The following is a 26,593-nucleotide window of genomic DNA, read 5'->3' on the forward strand; positions in this document are numbered from 1 at the left end:
TCATCTGAAGTTTTCAGGGGTTGGTTATATTTAAATACCATTTACATATCATATCGTACGAAATGAATGGGAATATGGGACTGGTTACATTGCATTTAGGTTTGAAGACTAGTATCATCTCTGTGGAGTATTGCAACAAACACAAAATTTTCCCAGCTGTGACGCATTCGCGGGACAGCCGCGAGCAGCCAAAAAACTTGCAGTACTCCACCCCAAGACAAAATGCGTCAGTAAATTACGCTATATCTGTAAAATAAGTATGTCGTCTAAATTTAGCATAGGTTGAACTTGATGGACATATGTCTCCCCCCCCTTCTATTATATAACTATGTAACTATATTCATAGTTTTTTTCGTGTGTATTGTTTAATTGTATTCATATTTGTATGCATGTACCTATACTGTATATGCCTTTATGCAGGCGTGATATTCCCATTTTTAAAAGCTGGTTCTCCCCTAATAAACTTTTGGCTGCTGGAAGGACATATCACCACCACGTCACAAGAAAGACATAGTGGCATGCAAACCGTGGTGTGTTTATTATCAGCATATAGATACTCAGCATCATTACGCAGTGTCTTCAATATCAGTGTATAGAGATACTTAGCATCATTATACAAGACACCATATTCTTTATCAGTGTATATACTCAATTATATCAATATTTAATCACAATCATTATATAGTGCTGTGTATTCATTCTCAGTGTTTACTCAACATAATTTTACAGGGTGCAGTATTTGTAATTGTTGTATGGATACCTGGCATCATTATAGTATGATGTGTTCACATTATCTCCTCAGACACTCCCCACTGTCTCCCTCTTATTCCGCCTCACTCTCCCTCCCCATCCCGTCATGTAACTCGCCCCTCTCCATTTCTCTCTCTCTCAAAAAAAAAAAAACCTAATCCTCAAGATGTTATAATTAGAATACATTTTACACAAGGAATGTAGTATAAATAATTAAGTTTTACACATTCTAAATGTTTATACTCTTTATTAAGGTAACAAAACAGATCAGATAATTAAAGTGAAAACCGAGTATGCTGTCAAACCTTTGGAGAAATGTAGACCCATATTTACTAAGTGGTGCTATGATTCACCTCCCAGCACTGCAACACAGCCTAAAACCCATGCATTGGAAAGGGGTTAAATGGAATAGCACCACTAATTATGGACTTTAATGTCTTGAATTCTCTGAGAGCAAAATCCATAACTCACACGGTGGCCTTTTACATTTTGTATATATTTCAGTGTGGTGTTTCTGATGTTCAACAAGCTCTTAACTCTGGATAAAGAATTTCCCACATTTCAATCAAGCAAATGGCATCCCTCCATTGTGAATTATCTGATGTCTAACAAGAGTTGATTTCCTGTTAAAACATTGTCCACATTCAGAACAAAGAAATGGTCTCTCTCTTGTGTGAATTATTTGATGTTTAACAAGGTTTGATTTTCTGTTAAAACATTGCCCACATTCAGAACAATCAAATGGTTTCTGTCCTGTGTGAGCTCTTTGATGTGTAAAAAGATACGAGCTCTGGTTAAAACATTTCCCACATTCAAAGCAAACAAATGGTTTATCTCCTGTGTGAATTCTCTGATGTTTAATAAAAGAGGAGTTCTGGGAAAAACATTTTCCACATTCAGAGCAAACAAATGGCTTCTCTTCTGTGTGAACTTTCTGATGTGTAACAAGATTTGCGTTTCGGGAAAAACATTTTCCACATTCAGAGCAAACAAACGGTTTAACTCCAGTGTGTGTTTTTTGATGCATAACAAGATTTGAGTTCCGGGAAAAACATTTCCCACATTCAGCGCAAACAAACGGTTTCTCTCCTGTGTGCGTTTTTTGATGCATAGCAAGATTTGAGTTCAGGGAAAAACATTTCCCACATGTAGAGCAAACAAATGGCTTCTCTCCTGTGTGAATTGTATGATGTCTAAAGAGAGCAGATTTACAAGAGAAGTGTTTCCCACATTCAGAGCAAGAAAATAACTTATCTCCCTCATGAATTGTCTGATGTTTGACAAGATCCGAGTTACATGCAAAGCATTTTTGACATTCAAAGCAGTTATACAGACTATCTATAGTGTGTGTCCTTTGGTGAATTTTATAAGCTGATTTAGTATTAAAGTTTTTACCACATTCACTGCACTTATATTTTATTGCAGATAAGTTCTTGTGAATTTTCTGTGTACTAGTTTTTCCTTTGTCACATTCCTTAATATGAGTAGATGCATATTCTATCCCAGTATGTTTTCCAATGGTATATATGTGGGAGATTTCTATGAGATTTCCTTCTTCATGCGAGTTTGATTCCTTAGCCAACATTTTTACAGATTTTCTCTGTCTCTTGCTTGGTTTATTTTGCCTGAAGCGATTTAATCTCTGATCACTTATAATAATGATGTTATCTTCATTTACACTCTCTGGTGAGCACAGCGGAATGTGACATCCTGCAGGTGTATTTCTGCTCATGGATCCAACTGTTGATAACAAATGCACTGTGAGAAAATACGTTAATTAATAGCCTAACATAATGTAATATTTGCGGTTGAACGTTTAAATTAGTATAACATACATGTCCCTAATTGCAATTGGTATATAAGGACTGTGGCAAAAGATAAAGCACATCAAAAGTTAGCTTACCTTTTGTACAGATATTTTTTAAACAGGTTCTGCTATCTGAATATTTTTACTCCTTTATGTTAGCTGAGCTGCAAACATATGTCACAAATGTACTGCTTATTTGGCCCTCAGAAAAACACTAAAACACTGGAGTTCACATCAAAGACCAGGGACCAGAGCAGAGACCTGATGGAATGGCAGTCCTGGCTCCTTTTTGTGGGAAAAAAAAAGAATGTATAATGCCACAGAAACACCTTACAATGTATTTGTGTGTTAGAAATATATCTAGAATATATCTAGAGTTAGACTTTTAAGAAACCTATTGTTAAAGTATATAAAATACTATTTATATTGTTTTGAAAGGACAGTTAAAATGTGGAATTTATTACCTCTGGAGACTGATAACTGACACAATAGATATCTTTAAGAAAAGGTTAGACATTTTTCTAGAAAGGAAAGGTATACAGGAGTATACCAAATAAGTTAACATAGGAAGGATGTGGATTCAGAATTCTGATTGCCATTACTGGAATTAGGAAGGAAATAATTTTCCCCCTTATGAGACTTAATTTGATCAAGTTTCACTGGAGTTTTGTTTTTGCATTATGATATAAATAGATAATTACGGGTATATCACTCCCTGGGATGTAGAATTGGGCACCCCTGTCTCTTGTTATATACAATTGCCACGCTCAGTAGCTCTCTTGTTGACATAAATATATATTCATGATGTGGTGGGTGTGGGAGTTTGAGCTAGCTGGGAATGTGTGTTAATCAATGTCAGACTGGTAGCAGTCAATTGGAGGCTGGTGGCACCTCCCCCCAGAGCTCACTCCTCCTCCTTCACCTTTTTAACTTGGGAGGTCTTTTCATTTGCTGCAGGAACAAGACCTATAATGGTTCTTCCTCTCTTACAGAGGTAAAAGGAAGGGTTCACAGTGTAGTGTAGGACCTGCATTAATTTGGTTATACCTTGGCGTTGGTATGCAGGCTTATGACGCTTTGGCCAAAGGGTTAACTAAATAACTAAGTATTTAATATTATTATTGAAGTATTTTACTTTATACTTTTCACCATATATGTTTTGTTAATGGGATGTAGCATTGGGCACCCCCTGTCTCTTATATCACTCCCTACTTTTTTTTTTTTTTTAATCTTATTTCCCTACATGTCACTTAATGGCAATGTACCTGTTTCTGATATGAAGAAAACTCCAAGAGTACTCTGGTGAGATTGAGGGACAAATTAGAGAAGTCCAGAAACTTTGTGGAATTCTCTAAAATAGCCACCCCTGCGGTTCCATATGTAAACTCACTAGTGTCAGAGGTGAAAATCTGCTTGTTGTGCTTTGTAACTTGTTTCTTTTCCCTGATAGAAACTTCACATTAATTTATTATTTTTTTAAATGGCTAATCTCAAAGAAAATGTGTTACTTGAGTTCCTGTTTGCTGGATCCCCACAGGTCTGACATCTCTACTAGAATTAGAGAAAACCTCTTACCCAGTGCCTGGTCTTTCTCCATCATGACATCCTTGTAGAGCTCCTTGTGTCCACCTAAAAACTCCCATTCCTCCAAAGAGAAATAGATAGCAACATCATCACACTTTATAGGTACCTGAAACACAGAGAATTCCCCACTTAATATCCATACATTACAATTGGTCCTTTAGGAGTTTTTTTTATTTATTGACAGTAATGTGAGAAAGACAGGGAGGAGAATACAAATTGATAGAACAAAGTTTGGTCAAGGAAAGGCTGAAATAAAGATGATAAAAACTAACACTATCTAGTAGAGTATCACCTCTCCAGTTAGCAGGTGAATTATCATGTTAGTGTGTTCCAGGATCTTCTCAGTCGTCAGCTTCTTGTCACTGTTTCTCTCATGTATCAGTGAGTTAGTTGGATGCTCCATGATTGGTCTCTGGGTCCTGCAGAATTGTTCTGGCATGCAGGGATTGCTACAGTCTGTGACATGCTCACCATGCTTCTTCACAACGATATACTCCTACATATTGAGATAAACAATAATAGATATCAGTGTGCAGAGCAAGTGTCAAAAGTTCATATGTCTCATGTTCCTGCAGATTTGTTGTTCTTAGGAAAGAGACAAATCTCTTATTAACAGCTCTATACTAAAGTAATCTATTCAAAAGCCAAAAGATTGTATTAGTTTACCAAGAGAAGAGGTATAGAGTATGAAGTGTAGAGGGCCAAGGACAGAGCCTTGAAGGACCTCGTGTAAGGCACAGGTGAAGGTAGACTCTATGGCAAGGAACTGACCCCAATGGGGAAGCAGGGGGTCCCCGATGCTGAAATGCATGCGGCAATGCCTGCTTCAATACTGTATTATTAAAAAAAAATGAAAGTAGTGCGATTGCCTGTTAGAGGAACCCCGCTGTATTAATCACGATGGGCAATTACAGCCAGCTATGAAACCTTTCCTTCTGGATAGATGAAGCATCTTTCTCCACAAACAGATTATCTAATCTCCAATATACAGGTCCCTAGTATTAAACAACAGAACACTTGTTTGACTTTATTAATTTACATTTATATTAAAATTTAATTCTTTGTAATTATCACTGGAGAGCTTCACTATTTCATCAAAAAATCACGTAAAAGTTATTTTTGTAATAGGTTATATAAATAGCTTTACGTAACAATTAATATTGTAAATAGCTATATATATTCCTATCATCACATCATACATATTTGCATGCACTCTCATAAATTCATTTATTTATATATTCACTATTGCACTATTGTTTCTTATATATTATATGATATATTCTTCACTTACACTTCACACACATCACTATTTATATATTTATATATTAATTATTATTTTACACACATCATATCTATACACATCCTATTCACTCCCATACCTACACAGCATATTCACATCCATCCACCCACTACATGGGCACATATTACTTTTCACCATTTTTATATGGTCTACTGTTGAGGTTATTTTGCTATCTGCTCAACATACTTCTCATATAGGGTACACATTGTTGTTTATCATTATCAATGATGTTCCTAGAATTAGGCTTTATATATTTTTTTGTTCCATTTTCTTTATTTGTTGTAACTATTATTACACTTATGTTTCTAGGTAGTGTACATATATTTTGTATTATTTATTGAAAGTATGTATTCTGTTATCTTATGTTTTCTGTTTGTTTTTGTGTTCATGTTTATGTTCGAGACGCTGAGAGTCCCAGCGCACACATCTGCGCATGATCAAGTTTGTTTTGGTGCACTGCACCTTTAACACGGGACTATATATATCGGGACATACAGGGACTACTTTTTTATACCACGTTTACCCCTGAGGAAGAAAGCAAGACTTTCGAAACGCGTAGGGTGTTTCTGAGAGGACCCCCACACTCGGTGGTGAAGCCTGTCCCCCTTGGAACTTGCTAGTTGATGCCCGCAGGCTGACGAATCCGGACATATATCCATCCGCATTTGTACCAGCTCCGTTTGGCGCGCTTTGAGTAGCCGAGCAGGAAGGAATACTACCTCCAGCAGACACGCGAATCATCCGTGTCCACGGCGAACAGAGGTGGATGCCACAAACAGAGGGAGCAAGCACCATCCACGGAGGAGGATACACGTGTGAGCCCAGCAGTTTGTTGCAGCAGCAGCCATCCATAGAGGGGATACTCTTACCTATCCACTGCCTGATACCTTCTTACTTTCGGTAAGCAGGTACCCCCACCTGAGTTGGAGTGTCCTATCAGTTTCTATTTTATGTATTTTATGTATTTTTAATGAGATACTTTATTAAATGTGTTTGTAATTGGTCACCTGTTGTTCTCAGCGTCCGTCTCATGTTACATGTTTGTATGTATGTTTAACAGTATTACACTATGTTGTGATTTTTTTCCTTACAGTACATGTTTACCCATCTCATGTGGAACATCCATTCCTAGGAGAAACATCCACGCCACTGGTTGTATATTTTTATTATTATATATTTACACAATACTAGTGCAGAGCGCCATTGATATATTTTTTTGTACAGCTATGTGGTGTGCCATTGACTGTCAAGGCATTGCACACAGAGCACCAGCACATTCTCTAGGGCAGCTGATAGATACAAGATGCTACACTGGTAGGTGGCAAGGTCTTGGGCCATGAGGGTAGAAGGGGTGCAGATGTAGGTGGGCAGAGAAGGGACATAAAAGTTACAAATATGTGTTCAAGGATAGAGGACAGAGTTTGTATGAGAAAAGAAAAGTAGGTTCCCTTGGCAAGTGAAAGGGCAATATTACAGAAGGAGAGTATGGATTAATAGTGGAGGAAATCAGCGTTGGAGTGTGATTTCCTCTTGTAGCAGTCAGCACTTTTCAAGTTAGCAGATAAAGCATGTGGTGGTAGAAGTTATCCTGTTTAAGGCTGATGAATGTCAAGACAGAAAATGGTAGAAATGCAAGACAGGTGAGGTTGTAAAAATATGGAACATTGGAGGGCGTGTAGGGCATGAAAGTTTCTGTATGTGCATGTGGAATTAGGTATTGTGGAGGGTGCAGGGGGGACAGTAAGGCTAAAGGATAGGTGGTGAGCAGAGTGGGAAGGGAGTGTTAGAGGAGTTTGAGATGAGCAGAAGAAAATCATATCAAGGGAGTAACAATTGCAGTGACTAGGAGAGGTAACCCACTGGGAGAGTCCAAAGGAGAAGGTTATGGAAAGAAATTGGGAGGCTGAAGTGGCATTGGGATTGTCGGTAGATAGGAATTAAGGAAGACTGGTGGTAAAGTACAAAATAATGTAACACAGGCACAATATCTGCATTTTATAATATATGTATAATATATGAAGTGGCCCCTGGCTTTCCCACTGAACAAACATGTCTCTTCCTGGACCCAAGTACATCCAATCACTGAGTACATCCAGTGCCAAAGTACATCCTTCTCTTACCGTATCTGACTCTGTGCTCTCCTGCTGCCCAATCATATTCTTATGTGGCCATTGGCACTTAATATGCCCATTTAAAATCAGAGACAGAACATAAAACACAGACAGAGCTCAGTTTTTAGCACATCCAGTGAAACTCATACACGGTACAGTGCCTACACTGGCGACACGTTTAATTTGAGTAGGGCTAGTACCGCAAGCCGGGACATGTCCCGGCTTGCTAGCCCCACTCCCTCAGCGTGCCGCGCGTCGCCGACGCGCGGTCACGCGTCATCGGGAGCCTGCGCCCCCTGCACGCGCGTCCAGGGCTCCCCGAGGGAGCCCTGGTGTCCCGGGATGTGGGGGACGGCGGCAGGGGGTTCCGGGGGACCCGGCGGACCCGGCGAGCGAGAGGAGAAAGCCCCGATCGGAGGGCGCTCCTCCGCGGCTTCGGCGCGCGCCAGGCACATCCCGGTGCGCGCCTGGTTACTGCTGCGGCCGAGACCGGGCAAATGCTCGAATAAACTCGGCCGCAGCAGTAAATATATATGTATAAATATCAAGTAAAATGGTCTTTTAGTTTAACATTTTTGGCCAAAATTGTTGTAAGCCCCTGAGCCAACTGCACGGCAGACCACAATTCAGGGGTCTCTAACGCTAATATAAATTCTTAATAACCTGTGTAGTAACAGGAAGAATGATTTATAGTAAATCTGTCAATATTAGTTGCAAAGTTCTAAGTCTGATTGAAGCTTTTAATAACCTGTACATTACCAGGAAAAGCACTCTGTATTAGATACCACAAAAGAGAATATAATGCTCACTATTTTGATTGAATTAAAGGTTGAATATGGGGGTGCCTTAACGCCTAGTGTGGCGGTGGGTGCAGCTATGAGCTATAAGTAACAGTAACTAACAACAAGGTGCCATCAAAAAGAAAGAAATTATGCTGTAACACAAATTGCAAAAGCTCAATCATGAACTTGGTATGTTCAATATATCCTGCTCCCCTTGTAGAGAGAAAATGATTGCAAGCCTTAATACCATTGGAGTGTATTATGCTGGAGTAGAGCGATTCTACATCCAATGTGGCAAATAGGGTTGCCTCATCACAATTTATGCCATCTAATCGCAATAAGGTGTCTTTAGTGTCCTTAATGTGAGATGGAAGGGAGGTAACAAATGGACGCATGATTTTATCCAAATAGACACTGCAGTGTTCAGTTAGATTATTATTGCCCGAGACAATAGGTCTACCTGGTGGTCTTTTTTGATCTTTATGAATTTTGGGCAATATATAAAAAGTTGCCACTGTCGGTGTCTTTGGTAATAAATAATCATGTTCATTCTGATCTATGATATTACATGCATGAGCTCTATTGAGAATAGATTGTAGTTCATTAATGAACTTGATAGTTGGATACTTACCATTATTCCACTCTCTCCCGCCATTAGTACATTATATGTTGTTATTATTATTTACTTCATGTTGAGAACTTATTTTAAGAATGTTAAATAAACGCTAAGTTTTATCTGCCCAGGAGTGCATCTGTAAATGAGCATATAGTTGCTAGGTCTTGACACTAATATGTCTATACCTTTCAGCTGTTGTTAGTCACTCTGTATTAGAGTTGTCACAAACATACTGCAAGCCAACAAGTTCCCCTGATTGGACCTATTTTGATCTGGTTTGAAACTGTTTTTCGCCGGCCAATTCAGTTAAACAACAATTCTACTTGTTACCAAGTAGAACAAAGTAAAACCAGTCAAACAAAAATGTAAATGAATCCAACAAGTGCACTGTTAAAGTGCACTTAAAACAGAAGGGTTAATTCTGAAGAACCCTTGATGGGGGATACCGAGCAAAGCACCCCGCCTAACGCCCACTGAGAGGCAAACTCTGAAACCGTCCCAGTGGACTCGGCGTACGAGTACTCTGCCCGAATACGGGAGTGCACCAGCGCCCGGAACATGGCCACGATGTTTGTTGGGACCCTCCCCTCCAAATACTGCTTCCTGGTTTTACAAATGGCTACCTTAGCCAATGCCAGGAGCAGGTTGACCAGCAGATCCCTAGGCTTATCGTTCCGGGACACTGGGCACCCAAAAATAAAAAGACGAGGGGAAAAACCCAGCCAGAACTGCAGGAGAAGGCTCCTCAAGAAAGACATGAGGGGCTGCAGTCTAGCGCAACTTGAATAAATGTGATATACGGACTCCCGCTCGCCACAGAAGGGACAGGCGGCGGGGGAGTCCGTGAAGTGTGCCAAATACTCTCCTGTGCTCAGTGCACCGTGGAGGACCCTCCAACCCAAATCCCCGGCGGGACCGGGAACCAAAGATGAATATAGTTCCCTCCACCGGGGTCTCTCGCCCTCGTTCGCAGGGAATACCCGCCTCCAGATGGTGTCTGGGCGGGTGACAAGGGTGAGGTAATGCACTATATGGAGCACAAGAGAATACAGGACTTTCCTCGGCATGCCGCGAAAACATGCCGGGGACATATCCCCCAACTTGCTGAGGTTGGGGGAGAGAAGAGCCCGAGGGGGTTGCCGTGGCTTCGGTTCCACGCAAAGATCCGGAGAGCTGAAGTTGATAGGTTGACAAGGCTCTCCGGTCTGCAATACCCCCTCAATGAAGGTGCGTGAGTCGGGGTGGATGGCATCCGTAATCTCCTGGATCAAGCGACGAGGGACGCGGGCAGTACGCAGACCCATACGGGGCGCGAGCACCTCTGCTCTTACCCAGTATGGCCGCCCATAGTCCAGGAGATCCCCGACTCTGGTCACCTGTGCCAGGATTAGCCGGCGGCAAATAGAGGGTGAATCCAACATCCGAGCCCCCACTGCCGGATTATACAGCAGGGGCTCGGTGAGGAAATCAACCCCCACCGCCTGTCCCTTCCTGGTCGCGGAGACCAGTTTCCAGGCCTTAAGTAAGTCCCGATAGTATGCCGGCAGCATCGAGAGGTCTCTACCTAAACCCTCGGGCCTGATGATAAACAGTTGCCGGTCATACCTCATATTGTGCAGCTGGCGAAAGAAACTGGTTGCCAGCTGGCACCACTGCGGAGACGGATCTGCGAATAGGTATCTCTGCAGGTATTGGAGGCGGAAAGTGTGTAACTGGGAGCGGACACACACGACTCCCTGTCCACCCTCCTCCAAAGGGAGACACGCAACTCCCGCAGAGACCCAATGCTTCCCTATCCAGAGAAAATCCATCAACTTCCTCTGGATCTTGTTGATAAATTCGGGGGTCGGACCCATGGCTATCAGTCGGTGCCAAAGCTGACTGGCCACCAGCTGATTAATCACCAGGGTTCTTCCCCTGAGGGAAAGCATTCTCGACAGATACACCCATGACCCCAGACGAGCAACGACCCGTTCTTCAAGATCACTGAAGGTTTCCGGGGCCGGGACCTCCGCAGCAGACAGGTAGACTCCCAGATACTTGAGAGTATCGCTCTCCCACGAGACATTCCGAAACGCGGGGGGCAAGGAGTCCACCTGTAAGGGACCCACCAGAATGCCGGAGCACTTGGACCAGTTGATCCGAGCAGAAGAGGCCGCGGTATAGACCTCTTGGCATGCTTGTGCCCGCTCTAGATCATCTAGGTCCTGGGCCACGAGGAGCACGTCATCAGCATATGCCGACAGGACTACCCGCATGTCGGGTTCCCGCAGCACCAGCCCGGTTAGCCTCCTCCTCAGTAGGCAGTTCTCCGCTTAGGAGACATCCGAGGGTGAACGTAATACGGTTCACCCTCCTCGACCTCCTCAATCACCCTTTTGTTTTTGGTTTTAAAAGGCTTCTTCCTGGGGGGCATTTCCCCAGAATAGGGTGCCACTGTCTCTCCAGCCGGAGCTTCCTCCTTCTCCCCTGCACCCTGTACGCTGCTTACATTGGGGGTAAGGTGTTCTTGGGGGGGGTCAGTGACAACAGAGGGTGACTGTTCAGGGGTGACTCTTTTCTTCTCCCTCTTTTTTTGGGGGAGAGGTTCAGATGTCACTGTTTGAGATGGAGCAGTGACATCTTCTGTGGTCCCAGGGGGGACCTGGGCTCTCAAGGGCTTTTCCTTCTCCCTCTGTTCTTTAGGGAGAGGTACAGACGTCACTGTTCCAGATGGGACAGCGACATCTCTTGTGGTCGCAGGACGGACCTGGGCCCCTGAGGGCCCCGCTGTGGTGGGCACAGCGGTACGGGGTGTCTTGGCAGAGGGAGTGGCGGGTGTAGGAGTTGGGATAGGTCCTCTGTTCCCTTTGAGGCAACTCCTGCGAGTATGCCCCAGCTCCTTGCACAAATAGCACCTTACCCCCTCCGTGCCATAGTACACGGTGTATGTTATGCCCTCGTAGCGCACCCCAAAAGAACCCTCCACAGATTCAGTGCTCCCCGGCAGCAGCAGTTGTACCTGCCGCCTAAATGAGAGCACATGCCTCAGCGCCCTATCTCTGCAGCCCAAAGATAATTTTATTATGGGGGACTTAATGTCTCCCAGGGCTTGCAGGTATTGCTTCATGAGGCTATCTGGGATGAAGGGGGGCACATTTGACAGAATGACCTTTTTGCCTAACCCCTCCATGGGTTCTATAGGGATGTATTTCCCCCCTACACTGATGCCTTTCTGTACCAGGGTGTGAGTGGCAGCCAGCGTACGGAGGAAGAAAATGCCCCTCCCATACATTTTGCTGGCCGCCACCACAGCAGAGGGACCACCACATCAGCCACAGCCCTCACATATATCTCCATGTTTAGGCCAGGAGACATTGGGCACCTCACCCCAAGCTTCCTGCTCAGACAGGGCGTGGCCCCAGCATTGTTGTTGCTGGGGCCATTGCCTGCAACTGCCACATGCGCCCATGTTGGAACTGGGACTGCAGGGGTTACGCTGCTAACAGGTGCTGGGGGAGGCGTGGCCAGGGCACTGGAAGGACCAGGCCTAGGGCTGTGACTAAGAGTGTTGCTCCTAGGGGCCACAGTTTTTGGTGTTTTGTATCCGGGCGTCGCCCCCGTTGCCGCACTTGTCCTATTCCCCTTTCCAGGCATGATAACAAATAAGCCTCTAAGTCAGGGGAGGGTATTGCTTAGGGAGAGAGGTACAGAGAGGAAAACTTTCTCTTTAAGAAGAGATCTCTCTGCAAGGGGAAAAAACAGCAGCTTTTAAAAACCTGCTGCAGTTTTAAATCTTTTTCCCCTTATTAGTTACTCTCTCTCTGTTGTAATAAGCAATCACCAAAATTTTACAAGTCTTTATAGAAAAGACACAGAGCTCTCAATTGCAAGTGAGAAAGGAATCAGGCTTAAGAAAAACAAAAGAGTGAAATTGGAAGTTTAAACAACCAGTAAAAACCTCCAGTAGTGAGGGAGGAGAGAGGGGGTGAGACTGCAGTTTTCCAGCCAGCTAAACTGCAGCTATGCTGGGTTAAAACACTGCAGCCCCTGGGTGAAAACCAAAAATGGTTTTTTAATCCTGAAAATGCACCCAAAACCCTCTATAAAACTCCCAGTATACTCACAGTATACTCCCCCACAGATCCACAACAAAATATAACAAATAAAGAAAGAATAAAGCCGATTCCTTACCAAATGCCTGGGAGCTCTGCACATACGCTTCTGAATGGAAGGAGAAGCAGGATCCAGCCAGGAAAAGCACTCTGTATTAGAGTTGTCACAGCCAAACTGCAAGCAAGCAAGTTCCCCTGAGTGGACCTATTTTGATCTGGTTTGAAACTGATTGGCCGGCGAAGCCGGCCAATTCAGTTAAACAACAATTCTACTTGTTACCAAGTAGAACAAAGAAAAACCAGTCAAACAAAAATGTAAATGAATCCAACAAGTGCACTGTTAAAGTGCACTTAAAACAGAAGGGTTAATTCTGAAGAACCCTTGATGGGGGATACCGAGCAAAGCACCCCGCCTAATGCCCACTGGGAGGCAAACTCTGAAACTGTCCCAGTGGACTCGGCGTACGAGTACTCTGCCCGAATACGGGAGTGCACCAGTGCCCGGAACATGGCCACGATGTTTGTTGGGACCCTCCCCTCCAAACACTGCTTCCTGGTTTTACAAATGGCTACCTTAGCCAATGCCAGGAGCAGGTTGACCAGCAGATCCCTAGGCTTATCGTTCCGGGACACTGGGCACCCAAAAATAAAAAGATGAGGGGAAAAACTCAGCAAGAACTGCAGGAGAAGGCTCCTCAAGAAAGACATGAGGGGCTGCAGTCTAGCGCAACTTGAATAAATGTGATATACGGACTCCCGCTCGCCACAGAAGGGACAGGCGGCGGGGGAGACCGTGAAGTGTGCCAAATACTCTCCTGTGCTCAGTGCACCGTGGAGGACCCTCCAACCCAAATCCCCGGCGGGACCGGGAACCAAAGATGAATAGAGTTCCCTCCACCGGGGTCTCTCGCCCTCGTTCGCAGGGAATACCCACCTCCAGATGGTGTCTGGGCGGGTGACAAGGGCGAGGTAATGCACTATATGGAGCACAAGAGAATACAGGACTTTCCTCGGCATGCCGCGGAAACACGCCGGGGACATATCCCCCAACTTGCTGAGGTTGGGGGAGAGAAGAGCCCGAGGGGGTTGTCGTGGCTTCGGTTCCACGCAAAGATCCGGAGAGCTGAAGTTGATAGGCTGACAAGGCTCTCCGGTCTGCAATACCCCCTCAATGAAGGTGCGTGAGTCGGGGTGGATGGCATCCATAATCTCCTGGATCAAGCGACGAGGGACGCGGGCAGTACGCAGACCCATACGGGGCGCGAGCACCTCTGCTCTTACCCAGTATCGCCGCCCATAGTCCAGGAGATCCCCGACTCTGGTCACCTGTGCCAGGATTAGCCGGCGGCAAATAGAGGGTGAATCCAACATCCGAGCCCCCACTGCCGGATTATACAGCAGGGGCTCGGCGAGGAAATCAACCACCACCGCCTGCTCCTTCCTGGTCGCAGAGACCAGTTTCCAGGCCTTAAGTAAGTCCCGATAGTATGCCGGCAGCACCGAGAGGTCTCTACCTAAACCCTCGGGCCTGATGATAAACAGTTGCCGGTCATACCTCATATTGCGCAGCTGGCGAAAGAAACTGGTTGCCAGCTGGCACCACTGCGGAGACGGATCTGCGAATAGGTATCTCTGCAGGTATTGGAGGCGGAAAGTGTGTAACTGGGAGCGGACACACACCACTCCCTGTCCACCCTCCTCCAAAGGGAGACACGCAACTCCCGCAGAGACCCAATGCTTCCCTATCCAGAGAAAATCCATCAACTTCCTCTGGATCTTGTTGATAAATTCGGGGGTCGGACCCATGGCTATTAGCCGGTGCCAAAGCTGACTGGCCACCAGCTGATTAATCACCAGGGTTCATCCCCTGAGGGAAAGCATTCTCGACAGATACACCCATGACCCCAGACAAGCAACGACCCGTTCTTCAAGATCACTGAAGTTTTCCGGGGCCGGGACCTCCGCAGCAGACAGGTAGACTCCCAGATACTTGAGAGCATCGCTCTCCCACGAGACATTCCGAAACGCGGGGGGCAAGGAGTCCACCTGTAAGGGACCCACCAGAATGCCGGAGCACTTGGACCAGTTGATCCGAGTAGAAGAGGCCGCGGTATAGACTTCTTGGCACGCTTGTGCCCGCTCTAGATCATCTAGGTCCTGGGCCACGAGGAGCACGTCATCGGCATAAGCCGACAGGACTACCCGCATGTCGGGTTCCCGCAGCACCAGCCCGGTGAGCCTCCTCCTCAGTAGGCAGAGGAAGGGCTCAATGGCCAGCGCGTACAGTTGCCCAGACAGGGCTTGACGTACTCCCCGACCAAACACAAAAGGTGCCGTCAGGGACCAGTTGATCTTCACCAGACACTCTGCAGAGGCGTACAGCATCTGGAGAAAGCCCACAAATTGTGGGCCGAAGCCAAATGCCTGCAGGGTCTGCATAAGGTAACGGTGATCCACTCTGTCAAACGCCTTCTCTTGATCTAGGGACAGGAAGGCGAGTGATAGACCAGTCCTTTGTGCGTAGTGCATCAGGTCCCGGACCAGAAAGATGTTGTCATGAATACTCCGGCCCGGGACAGTATAGGACTGGTCGGGGTGAATCACCTCTGCCAGCACGGACTTGAGCCTCAGCGAAAGCGCTTTGGCTACGATCTTATAGTCCGTGCTGAGCAGTGATACCGGTCGCCAGTTGGAAATCTGGCGGAAATCCCCCTTCTTCGGCAGCAGAGACAGTATTGCCCGCCGACACGAAAGGGGCATCTCACCGGTCTCCAGGGCTTCGGCTAGGACCTCGGTGAAATCAGGTCCCAGCATCTCCCAGAAAAACCGGAAGAACTCCACAGTCAGTCCGTCTAGACCCGGCGTTTTTCCGCGGGACATGAGATTGAGAGCTTCAGAGAGCTCGGCCAGGGTCAAAGGTAACTCAAGCCGCTCCCTTCCATCCTCACCAACCGTGGGAAGCCCCTCCCATAAGACCCTGCATTTATCTGGCTGGATTGACTCCGGAGAGAAAAGATCTACATAGAATCTCCGGGTTCTGTCCCGGATGCTCTCCGGGTCAGTCAGAGGAGTACCGTCCTCTGCCAACAAGCAGGTGATATGTTTACGGTTTCCCCTCTTTTTCTCCAGCGCGTAGAAGAGGCGCGACTCGCGATCCATCTCCCGAAGGAAGTGGATGCGGGATCGCACATACGCCCCCCGAGCTCTCCGATCTTCCAAGTCCCTGAGAGCGTACTTCCTCTCCACGTACATACTCTGCAGGTATTGGTCTCCTTCCACAGACAGCTGCTTCTCGAGATCGAGCACCTCCTCCCTGAGGGCCTTGATCTCGGCATCGCGCTGCCCGCTGGCACCTCTGGTGTACTCCTGACACACGAGGCGCAGATGAACCTTGCCCACGTCCCACCACTGCTCTAACGTGGCAAAGTCTGACCTGCAACCTCTCCAGGCCATCCAAAAGTCTCGGACCGACATCTCAAACCCCTTGTCCTCCAACAAAGTATTGTTGAAGTGCCAATAAGCGGCTGAAGGTGCTGCAGGTAGCAGCGTCACCGTCACGGACGCACAATTGTGGTCCGAAAACGGCGCCAGCCTAATGGCACTGGACTGGGCTCGCGACAGGCTGTGGCTGGAAATATACAGCCTGTCTATCCGGGACCAGGACATCCGTTCACCCCTAAACACCCTAACATGTGTGAACTCAGTGGATGCCTCAGGATGTTGTTCTCGCCAGACGTCTACCAAGGAGTAGCGGGTGATGACCTCCCGCAAGGCCGACGCAGAACACGGGGGTGGCTCCGGACCATTCCGGTCTTTCCGAGCCTCGAGGGTACAGTTAAAATCACCCCCGAGCACCACGTATTCGTTCGCGTCGACTGTCTCCAGGTATTCAGACATTCTGACGAAGAACTGCCTTCTCAGGGGTCCGGTGGCAGGAGCATACACGTTCAGGAAATTAAACGTGTAGTCCTCGTGTCGGACCCTGATATGTAACAGGCGACCTGGAACAACAACTTTGGTAAGCATCAGTTCTGGTTGAAAGGACTCAGAGAACAGGGTCACCACCCCACTAGATGATGAAGTGTGGTGGCTGAAGAAAACACTGCCTCGCCACTCCAAATGCCAGCTGGCTTCAGCCTCTGGAGTGGTATGGGTTTCCTGCAGGAAACTCACAGAATACTTTCCCTTCTGTAAAAAGGAGAGTACCTGGAACCTACGCAACCTGTCCTTACAGCCGTTTACGTTAAGCGTACCGATGCTCAAAGCCATTGGTAGTCAAAGAGTTTTTCCGTCCCACAGGCGCTCAGGGTGCTATACCCCGAGAAGCCTTTACGTGCTCTCGCATCAATTTGTAGAACTTCAGGGCACGAACATGTTCATTAGACCCTGAGATTCTGGCCTTGCGGTTGGCCCTGGTGTATACAAAAAGAGAGTGGAGAATGAACGAAGCATCCTTCCACTTCTTGAGGGCCAACTTCACCTTCTTTTTTCCTTGCTTGTGAAGGGTATCTCCTAGGAACTCATCTATCTCCTGGGCAGGGATAACGGGGCTCAAGGAGCCCACCGACTCTGAGGTGCCAGAGGACGCCTCACTGAGCCCCAACTCCCCAAGCTCCTCTTGGCTGAAAAACTCAAGACCCCCGCCCCTCTCTGTGGGAGCCTTTCTCAGCCCTAGAGTGGGTCCCCTCTTCGGTGTTTCCACGAGGGGGTCCACTATATCCTCCACATCCAACCCCGGGGTAGAATCTTCAGGGGTATCTGGAGGCGGTATGATGGAGGCAGCGGTCTCCCGAGTGTCCTCGGGGGCCACAGAGGCACCCAGTGCCCTCCTAATCTCCTCTATCGCCATGTGGATAAATGGGAAGCCACAGGTGTTCTCACCAACCGTGGGAGGGCACTCGCCAACCGCGGGAGGGCACTCGCCAACCGCGGGAGGGCACTCGCCAACCGCGGGAGGGCACTCGCCAACCGCGGGAGGGCACTCGCCAACCGCGGGAGGGCACTCCTCAGCATGCACCCCAAGGAGAGAGTCCAGCTTGGCAGTCATCTCTGACAAAGACCAAAACTCTCTGCGAAGAGGGCTCACGTCAGACACCCTCCAGGTGTATCCCGAATTGCTCGCTAAAGCCTCCTCTCCTACACCTGCCTTCCCCGCTCCATCCTCTAAATCCTCAAACATGGGGGTCAGCACTAGCCAATCCCCTCCTTCCGGTGACATAAAACCTGACTCGGCCTCAGGTGCTTCACCCGAAGGTGGTACAGCCGGAGGGGGATTCTGGTCGACCCCCGAGTCTCCGAAGACAGCTACTTTCGGTGTGATAGGTTCACCAAAGCACAAGTCCCCGGGGGATGTTCTCCAACTGGAAGGAGTGTTGGAAGGCTTCCCAACGTCCATTTCTAGGGGCAAAGCCTCATGTTTTTGAGCACTTTGATCTTCCACCCCAGGGACGCCGGGTACCTCCTCTTCCCCTTGTATTCCCTCCAGATCTTCGAGGGGGGGGCTGCATATTTATGGATTTCGGCTCACACTGGCTAATCCTAACCAGTGGGCCGGATGGAGCCACCTTGTGCGGAACTGATGTTTCGTTCCGCTTAGGAGACATCCGAGGGTGAACGTAATACGGTTCACCCTCCTCGACCTCCTCAATCACCCTTTTGTTTTTGGTTTTAAAAGGCTTCTTCCTGGGGGGTATTTCCCCAGAATAGGGTGCCACTGTCTCTCCAGCCGGAGCTTCCTCCTTCTCCCCCGCACCCTGTACGGTGCTTACATTGGGGGTAAGGTGTTCTTGGGGGGGGGACAGTGACAACAGAGGGTGACTGTTCTGGGGTGACTCTTTTCTTCTCCCTCTTTTTTTGGGGGAGAGGTTCAGATGTCACTGTTTGAGATGGAGCAGTGACATCTTCTGTGGTCCCAGGGGGGACCTGGGCTCTCAAGGGCTTTTCTTTCTCCCTCTGTTCTTTGGGGAGAGGTACAGACGTCACTGTTCCAGATGGGACATCGACATCTCTTGTGGCCCCAGGACGGACCTGGGCCCCTGAGGGCAACGCTGTGGCGGGCACAGTGGTACGGGGTGTCTTGGCAGAGGGAGGGGCGGGTGTAGGAGTTGGGATAGGTCCTCTGTTCCCTTTGAGGCAACTCCTGCGAGTATGCCCCAGCTCCTTGCACAAATAGCACCTTACCCCCTCCGTGCCATAGTACACGGTGTATGTTATGCCCTCGTAGCGCACCCCAAAAGAACCCTCCACAGATTCAGTGCTCCCCGGCAGCAGCAGTTGTACCTGCCACCTAAATGAGAGCACATGCCTCAGCGCCCTATCTCTGCAGCCCAAAGATAATTTTATTATGGGGGACTTAATGTCTCCCAGGGCTTGCAGGTATGGCTTCATGAGGCTATCTGGGATGAAGGGGGGCACATTTGACAGAATGACCTTTGTGCCTAACCCCTCCATGGGTTCTATAGGGATGTATTTCCTCCCTACACTGATGCCTTTCTGCACCAGAGTGTGAGTGGCAGCCAGCGTACGGAGGAAGAAAATGCCCCTCCCATACATTTTGCTGGCCGCCACCACAGCAGAGGGACCCACCACATCAGCCACAGCCCTCACATATATCTCCATGTTTAGGCCAGGAGACATTGGGCACCTCACCCCAAGCTTCCTGCTCAGACAGGGCGTGGCCCCAGCATTGTTGTTGCTGGGGCCATTGCCTGCAACTGCCACATGCGCCCATGTTGGAACTGGGACTGCAGGGGTTACGCTGCTAACAGGTGCTGGGGGAGGCGTGGCCAGGGCACTGGAAGGACCAGGCCTAGGGCTGTGACTAAGAGTGTTGCTCCTAGGGGCCACAGTTTTTGGTGTTTTGTATCCGGGCGTCGCCCCCGTTGCCGCACTTGTCCTATTCCCCTTTCCAGGCATGATAACAAATAAGCCTCTAAGTCAGGGGAGGGTATTGCTTAGGGAGAGAGGTACAGAGAGGAAAACTTTCTCTTTAAGAAGAGATCTCTCTGCAAGGGGAAAAAACAGCAGATTTTAAAAACCTGCTGCAGTTTTAAATCTTTTTCCCCTTATTAGTTACTCTCTCTCTGTTGTAATAAGCAATCACCACAATTTTACAAGTCTTTATAGAAAAGACACAGAGCTCTCAATTGCAAGTGAGAAAGGAATCAGGCTTAAGAAAAACAAAAGAGTGAAATTGGAAGTTTAAACAACCAGTAAAAACCTCCAGTAGTGAGGGAGGAGAGAGGGGGTGAGACTGCAATTTTCCAGCCAGCTAAACTGCAGCTATGCTGGGTTAAAACACTGCAGCCCCTGGGTGAAAACCAAAAACGTTTTTTTAATCCTGAAAATGCACCCAAAACCCTCTATAAAACTCCCAGTATACTCACAGTATACTCCCCCACAGATCCACAACAAAATATAACAAATAAAGAAAGAATAAAGCTGATTCCTTACCAAATGCCTGGGAGCTCTGCACATACGCTTCTGAATGGAAGGAGAAGCAGGATCCAGCCAGGAAAAGCACTCTGTATTAGAGTTGTCACAGCCAAACTGCAAGCAAGCAAGTTCCCCTGAGTGGACCTATTTTGATCTGGTTTGAAACTGATTGGCCGGCGAAGCCGGCCAATTCAGTTAAACAACAATTCTACTTGTTACCAAGTAGAACAAAGAAAAAAAACCAGTCAAACAAAAATGTAAATGAATCCAACAAGTGCACTGTTAAAGTGCACTTAAAACAGAAGGGTTAATTCTGAAGAACCCTTGATGGGGGATACCGAGCAAAGCACCCCGCCTAATGCCCACTGGGAGGCAAACTCTGAAACTGTCCCAGTGGACTCGGCGTACGAGTACTCTGCCCGAATACGGGAGTGCACCAGTGCCCGGAACATGGCCACGATGTTTGTTGGGACCCTCCCCTCCAAACACTGCTTCCTGGTTTTACAAATGGCTACCTTAGCCAATGCCAGGAGCAGGTTGACCAGCAGATCCCTAGGCTTATCGTTCCGGGACACTGGGCACCCAAAAATAAAAAGATGAGGGGAAAAACTCAGCAAGAACTGCAGGAGAAGGCTCCTCAAGAAAGACATGAGGGGCTGCAGTCTAGCGCAACTTGAATAAATGTGATATACGGACTCCCGCTCGCCACAGAAGGGACAGGCGGCGGGGGAGACCGTGAAGTGTGCCAAATACTCTCCTGTGCTCAGTGCACCGTGGAGGACCCTCCAACCCAAATCCCCGGCGGGACCGGGAACCAAAGATGAATAGAGTTCCCTCCACCGGGGTCTCTCGCCCTCGTTCGCAGGGAATACCCACCTCCAGATGGTGTCTGGGCGGGTGACAAGGGCGAGGTAATGCACTATATGGAGCACAAGAGAATACAGGACTTTCCTCGGCATGCCGCGGAAACACGCCGGGGACATATCCCCCAACTTGCTGAGGTTGGGGGAGAGAAGAGCCCGAGGGGGTTGTCGTGGCTTCGGTTCCACGCAAAGATCCGGAGAGCTGAAGTTGATAGGCTGACAAGGCTCTCCGGTCTGCAATACCCCCTCAATGAAGGTGCGTGAGTCGGGGTGGATGGCATCCATAATCTCCTGGATCAAGCGACGAGGGACGCGGGCAGTACGCAGACCCATACGGGGCGCGAGCACCTCTGCTCTTACCCAGTATCGCCGCCCATAGTCCAGGAGATCCCCGACTCTGGTCACCTGTGCCAGGATTAGCCGGCGGCAAATAGAGGGTGAATCCAACATCCGAGCCCCCACTGCCGGATTATACAGCAGGGGCTCGGCGAGGAAATCAACCACCACCGCCTGCTCCTTCCTGGTCGCAGAGACCAGTTTCCAGGCCTTAAGTAAGTCCCGATAGTATGCCGGCAGCACCGAGAGGTCTCTACCTAAACCCTCGGGCCTGATGATAAACAGTTGCCGGTCATACCTCATATTGCGCAGCTGGCGAAAGAAACTGGTTGCCAGCTGGCACCACTGCGGAGACGGATCTGCGAATAGGTATCTCTGCAGGTATTGGAGGCGGAAAGTGTGTAACTGGGAGCGGACACACACCACTCCCTGTCCACCCTCCTCCAAAGGGAGACACGCAACTCCCGCAGAGACCCAATGCTTCCCTATCCAGAGAAAATCCATCAACTTCCTCTGGATCTTGTTGATAAATTCGGGGGTCGGACCCATGGCTATTAGCCGGTGCCAAAGCTGACTGGCCACCAGCTGATTAATCACCAGGGTTCATCCCCTGAGGGAAAGCATTCTCGACAGATACACCCATGACCCCAGACAAGCAACGACCCGTTCTTCAAGATCACTGAAGTTTTCCGGGGCCGGGACCTCCGCAGCAGACAGGTAGACTCCCAGATACTTGAGAGCATCGCTCTCCCACGAGACATTCCGAAACGCGGGGGGCAAGGAGTCCACCTGTAAGGGACCCACCAGAATGCCGGAGCACTTGGACCAGTTGATCCGAGTAGAAGAGGCCGCGGTATAGACTTCTTGGCACGCTTGTGCCCGCTCTAGATCATCTAGGTCCTGGGCCACGAGGAGCACGTCATCGGCATAAGCCGACAGGACTACCCGCATGTCGGGTTCCCGCAGCACCAGCCCGGTGAGCCTCCTCCTCAGTAGGCAGAGGAAGGGCTCAATGGCCAGCGCGTACAGTTGCCCAGACAGGGCTTGACGTACTCCCCGACCAAACACAAAAGGTGCCGTCAGGGACCAGTTGATCTTCACCAGACACTCTGCAGAGGCGTACAGCATCTGGAGAAAGCCCACAAATTGTGGGCCGAAGCCAAATGCCTGCAGGGTCTGCATAAGGTAACGGTGATCCACTCTGTCAAACGCCTTCTCTTGATCTAGGGACAGGAAGGCGAGTGATAGACCAGTCCTTTGTGCGTAGTGCATCAGGTCCCGGACCAGAAAGATGTTGTCATGAATACTCCGGCCCGGGACAGTATAGGACTGGTCGGGGTGAATCACCTCTGCCAGCACGGACTTGAGCCTCAGCGAAAGCGCTTTGGCTACGATCTTATAGTCCGTGCTGAGCAGTGATACCGGTCGCCAGTTGGAAATCTGGCGGAAATCCCCCTTCTTCGGCAGCAGAGACAGTATTGCCCGCCGACACGAAAGGGGCATCTCACCGGTCTCCAGGGCTTCGGCTAGGACCTCGGTGAAATCAGGTCCCAGCATCTCCCAGAAAAACCGGAAGAACTCCACAGTCAGTCCGTCTAGACCCGGCGTTTTTCCGCGGGACATGAGATTGAGAGCTTCAGAGAGCTCGGCCAGGGTCAAAGGTAACTCAAGCCGCTCCCTTCCATCCTCACCAACCGTGGGAAGCCCCTCCCATAAGACCCTGCATTTATCTGGCTGGATTGACTCCGGAGAGAAAAGATCTACATAGAATCTCCGGGTTCTGTCCCGGATGCTCTCCGGGTCAGTCAGAGGAGTACCGTCCTCTGCCAACAAGCAGGTGATATGTTTACGGTTTCCCCTCTTTTTCTCCAGCGCGTAGAAGAGGCGCGACTCGCGATCCATCTCCCGAAGGAAGTGGATGCGGGATCGCACATACGCCCCCCGAGCTCTCCGATCTTCCAAGTCCCTGAGAGCGTACTTCCTCTCCACGTACATACTCTGCAGGTATTGGTCTCCTTCCACAGACAGCTGCTTCTCGAGATCGAGCACCTCCTCCCTGAGGGCCTTGATCTCGGCATCGCGCTGCCCGCTGGCACCTCTGGTGTACTCCTGACACACGAGGCGCAGATGAACCTTGCCCACGTCCCACCACTGCTCTAACGTGGCAAAGTCTGACCTGCAACCTCTCCAGGCCATCCAAAAGTCTCGGACCGACATCTCAAACCCCTTGTCCTCCAACAAAGTATTGTTGAAGTGCCAATAAGCGGCTGAAGGTGCTGCAGGTAGCAGCGTCACCGTCACGGACGCACAATTGTGGTCCGAAAACGGCGCCAGCCTAATGGCACTGGACTGGGCTCGCGACAGGCTGTGGCTGGAAATATACAGCCTGTCTATCCGGGACCAGGACATCCGTTCACCCCTAAACACCCTAACATGTGTGAACTCAGTGGATGCCTCAGGATGTTGTTCTCGCCAGACGTCTACCAAGGAGTAGCGGGTGATGACCTCCCGCAAGGCCGACGCAGAACACGGGGGTGGCTCCGGACCATTCCGGTCTTTCCGAGCCTCGAGGGTACAGTTAAAATCACCCCCGAGCACCACGTATTCGTTCGCGTCGACTGTCTCCAGGTATTCAGACATTCTGACGAAGAACTGCCTTCTCAGGGGTCCGGTGGCAGGAGCATACACGTTCAGGAAATTAAACGTGTAGTCCTCGTGTCGGACCCTGATATGTAACAGGCGACCTGGAACAACAACTTTGGTAAGCATCAGTTCTGGTTGAAAGGACTCAGAGAACAGGGTCACCACCCCACTAGATGATGAAGTGTGGTGGCTGAAGAAAACACTGCCTCGCCACTCCAAATGCCAGCTGGCTTCAGCCTCTGGAGTGGTATGGGTTTCCTGCAGGAAACTCACAGAATACTTTCCCTTCTGTAAAAAGGAGAGTACCTGGAACCTACGCAACCTGTCCTTACAGCCGTTTACGTTAAGCGTACCGATGCTCAAAGCCATTGGTAGTCAAAGAGTTTTTCCGTCCCACAGGCGCTCAGGGTGCTATACCCCGAGAAGCCTTTACGTGCTCTCGCATCAATTTGTAGAACTTCAGGGCACGAACATGTTCATTAGACCCTGAGATTCTGGCCTTGCGGTTGGCCCTGGTGTATACAAAAAGAGAGTGGAGAATGAACGAAGCATCCTTCCACTTCTTGAGGGCCAACTTCACCTTCTTTTTTCCTTGCTTGTGAAGGGTATCTCCTAGGAACTCATCTATCTCCTGGGCAGGGATAACGGGGCTCAAGGAGCCCACCGACTCTGAGGTGCCAGAGGACGCCTCACTGAGCCCCAACTCCCCAAGCTCCTCTTGGCTGAAAAACTCAAGACCCCCGCCCCTCTCTGTGGGAGCCTTTCTCAGCCCTAGAGTGGGTCCCCTCTTCGGTGTTTCCACGAGGGGGTCCACTATATCCTCCACATCCAACCCCGGGGTAGAATCTTCAGGGGTATCTGGAGGCGGTATGATGGAGGCAGCGGTCTCCCGAGTGTCCTCGGGGGCCACAGAGGCACCCAGTGCCCTCCTAATCTCCTCTATCGCCATGTGGATAAATGGGAAGCCACAGGTGTTCTCACCAACCGTGGGAGGGCACTCGCCAACCGCGGGAGGGCACTCGCCAACCGCGGGAGGGCACTCGCCAACCGCGGGAGGGCACTCGCCAACCGCGGGAGGGCACTCGCCAACCGCGGGAGGGCACTCCTCAGCATGCACCCCAAGGAGAGAGTCCAGCTTGGCAGTCATCTCTGACAAAGACCAAAACTCTCTGCGAAGAGGGCTCACGTCAGACACCCTCCAGGTGTATCCCGAATTGCTCGCTAAAGCCTCCTCTCCTACACCTGCCTTCCCCGCTCCATCCTCTAAATCCTCAAACATGGGGGTCAGCACTAGCCAATCCCCTCCTTCCGGTGACATAAAACCTGACTCGGCCTCAGGTGCTTCACCCGAAGGTGGTACAGCCGGAGGGGGATTCTGGTCGACCCCCGAGTCTCCGAAGACAGCTACTTTCGGTGTGATAGGTTCACCAAAGCACAAGTCCCCGGGGGATGTTCTCCAACTGGAAGGAGTGTTGGAAGGCTTCCCAACGTCCATTTCTAGGGGCAAAGCCTCATGTTTTTGAGCACTTTGATCTTCCACCCCAGGGACGCCGGGTACCTCCTCTTCCCCTTGTATTCCCTCCAGATCTTCGAGGGGGGGGCTGCATATTTATGGATTTCGGCTCACACTGGCTAATCCTAACCAGTGGGCCGGATGGAGCCACCTTGTGCGGAACTGATGTTTCGTTCCGCTTAGGAGACATCCGAGGGTGAACGTAATACGGTTCACCCTCCTCGACCTCCTCAATCACCCTTTTGTTTTTGGTTTTAAAAGGCTTCTTCCTGGGGGGTATTTCCCCAGAATAGGGTGCCACTGTCTCTCCAGCCGGAGCTTCCTCCTTCTCCCCCGCACCCTGTACGGTGCTTACATTGGGGGTAAGGTGTTCTTGGGGGGGGGACAGTGACAACAGAGGGTGACTGTTCTGGGGTGACTCTTTTCTTCTCCCTCTTTTTTTGGGGGAGAGGTTCAGATGTCACTGTTTGAGATGGAGCAGTGACATCTTCTGTGGTCCCAGGGGGGACCTGGGCTCTCAAGGGCTTTTCTTTCTCCCTCTGTTCTTTGGGGAGAGGTACAGACGTCACTGTTCCAGATGGGACATCGACATCTCTTGTGGCCCCAGGACGGACCTGGGCCCCTGAGGGCAACGCTGTGGCGGGCACAGTGGTACGGGGTGTCTTGGCAGAGGGAGGGGCGGGTGTAGGAGTTGGGATAGGTCCTCTGTTCCCTTTGAGGCAACTCCTGCGAGTATGCCCCAGCTCCTTGCACAAATAGC

At 49.2% G+C, this 26,593-nt stretch overlaps 1 protein-coding gene across 1 annotated transcript in view; it reads right to left on the reverse strand.

Annotated features, from left to right (window-relative positions):
* Positions 1 to 988: 988 nt before the first annotated feature.
* Positions 989 to 26,593, reverse strand: part of LOC142475361 (uncharacterized) — a 50,979-nt gene continuing 25,374 nt past the window's right edge. The window contains exons 2-4 of the mRNA XM_075581276.1: positions 4,434 to 4,637; positions 4,133 to 4,247; positions 989 to 2,490 (exon numbers count right to left, since the gene is read on the reverse strand). Of these exons, the coding sequence (XP_075437391.1) occupies positions 1,316 to 2,490; positions 4,133 to 4,247; positions 4,434 to 4,637 (1,494 nt within the window). The 3' untranslated portion in view covers positions 989 to 1,315. The remainder of the gene's footprint in view (positions 2,491 to 4,132; positions 4,248 to 4,433; positions 4,638 to 26,593) is intronic.

This window comes from Ascaphus truei, unplaced genomic scaffold, assembly GCF_040206685.1.
Source record: "Ascaphus truei isolate aAscTru1 unplaced genomic scaffold, aAscTru1.hap1 HAP1_SCAFFOLD_1188, whole genome shotgun sequence".
In the NCBI taxonomy this organism is placed as follows: Eukaryota; Metazoa; Chordata; class Amphibia; order Anura; family Ascaphidae; genus Ascaphus; species Ascaphus truei.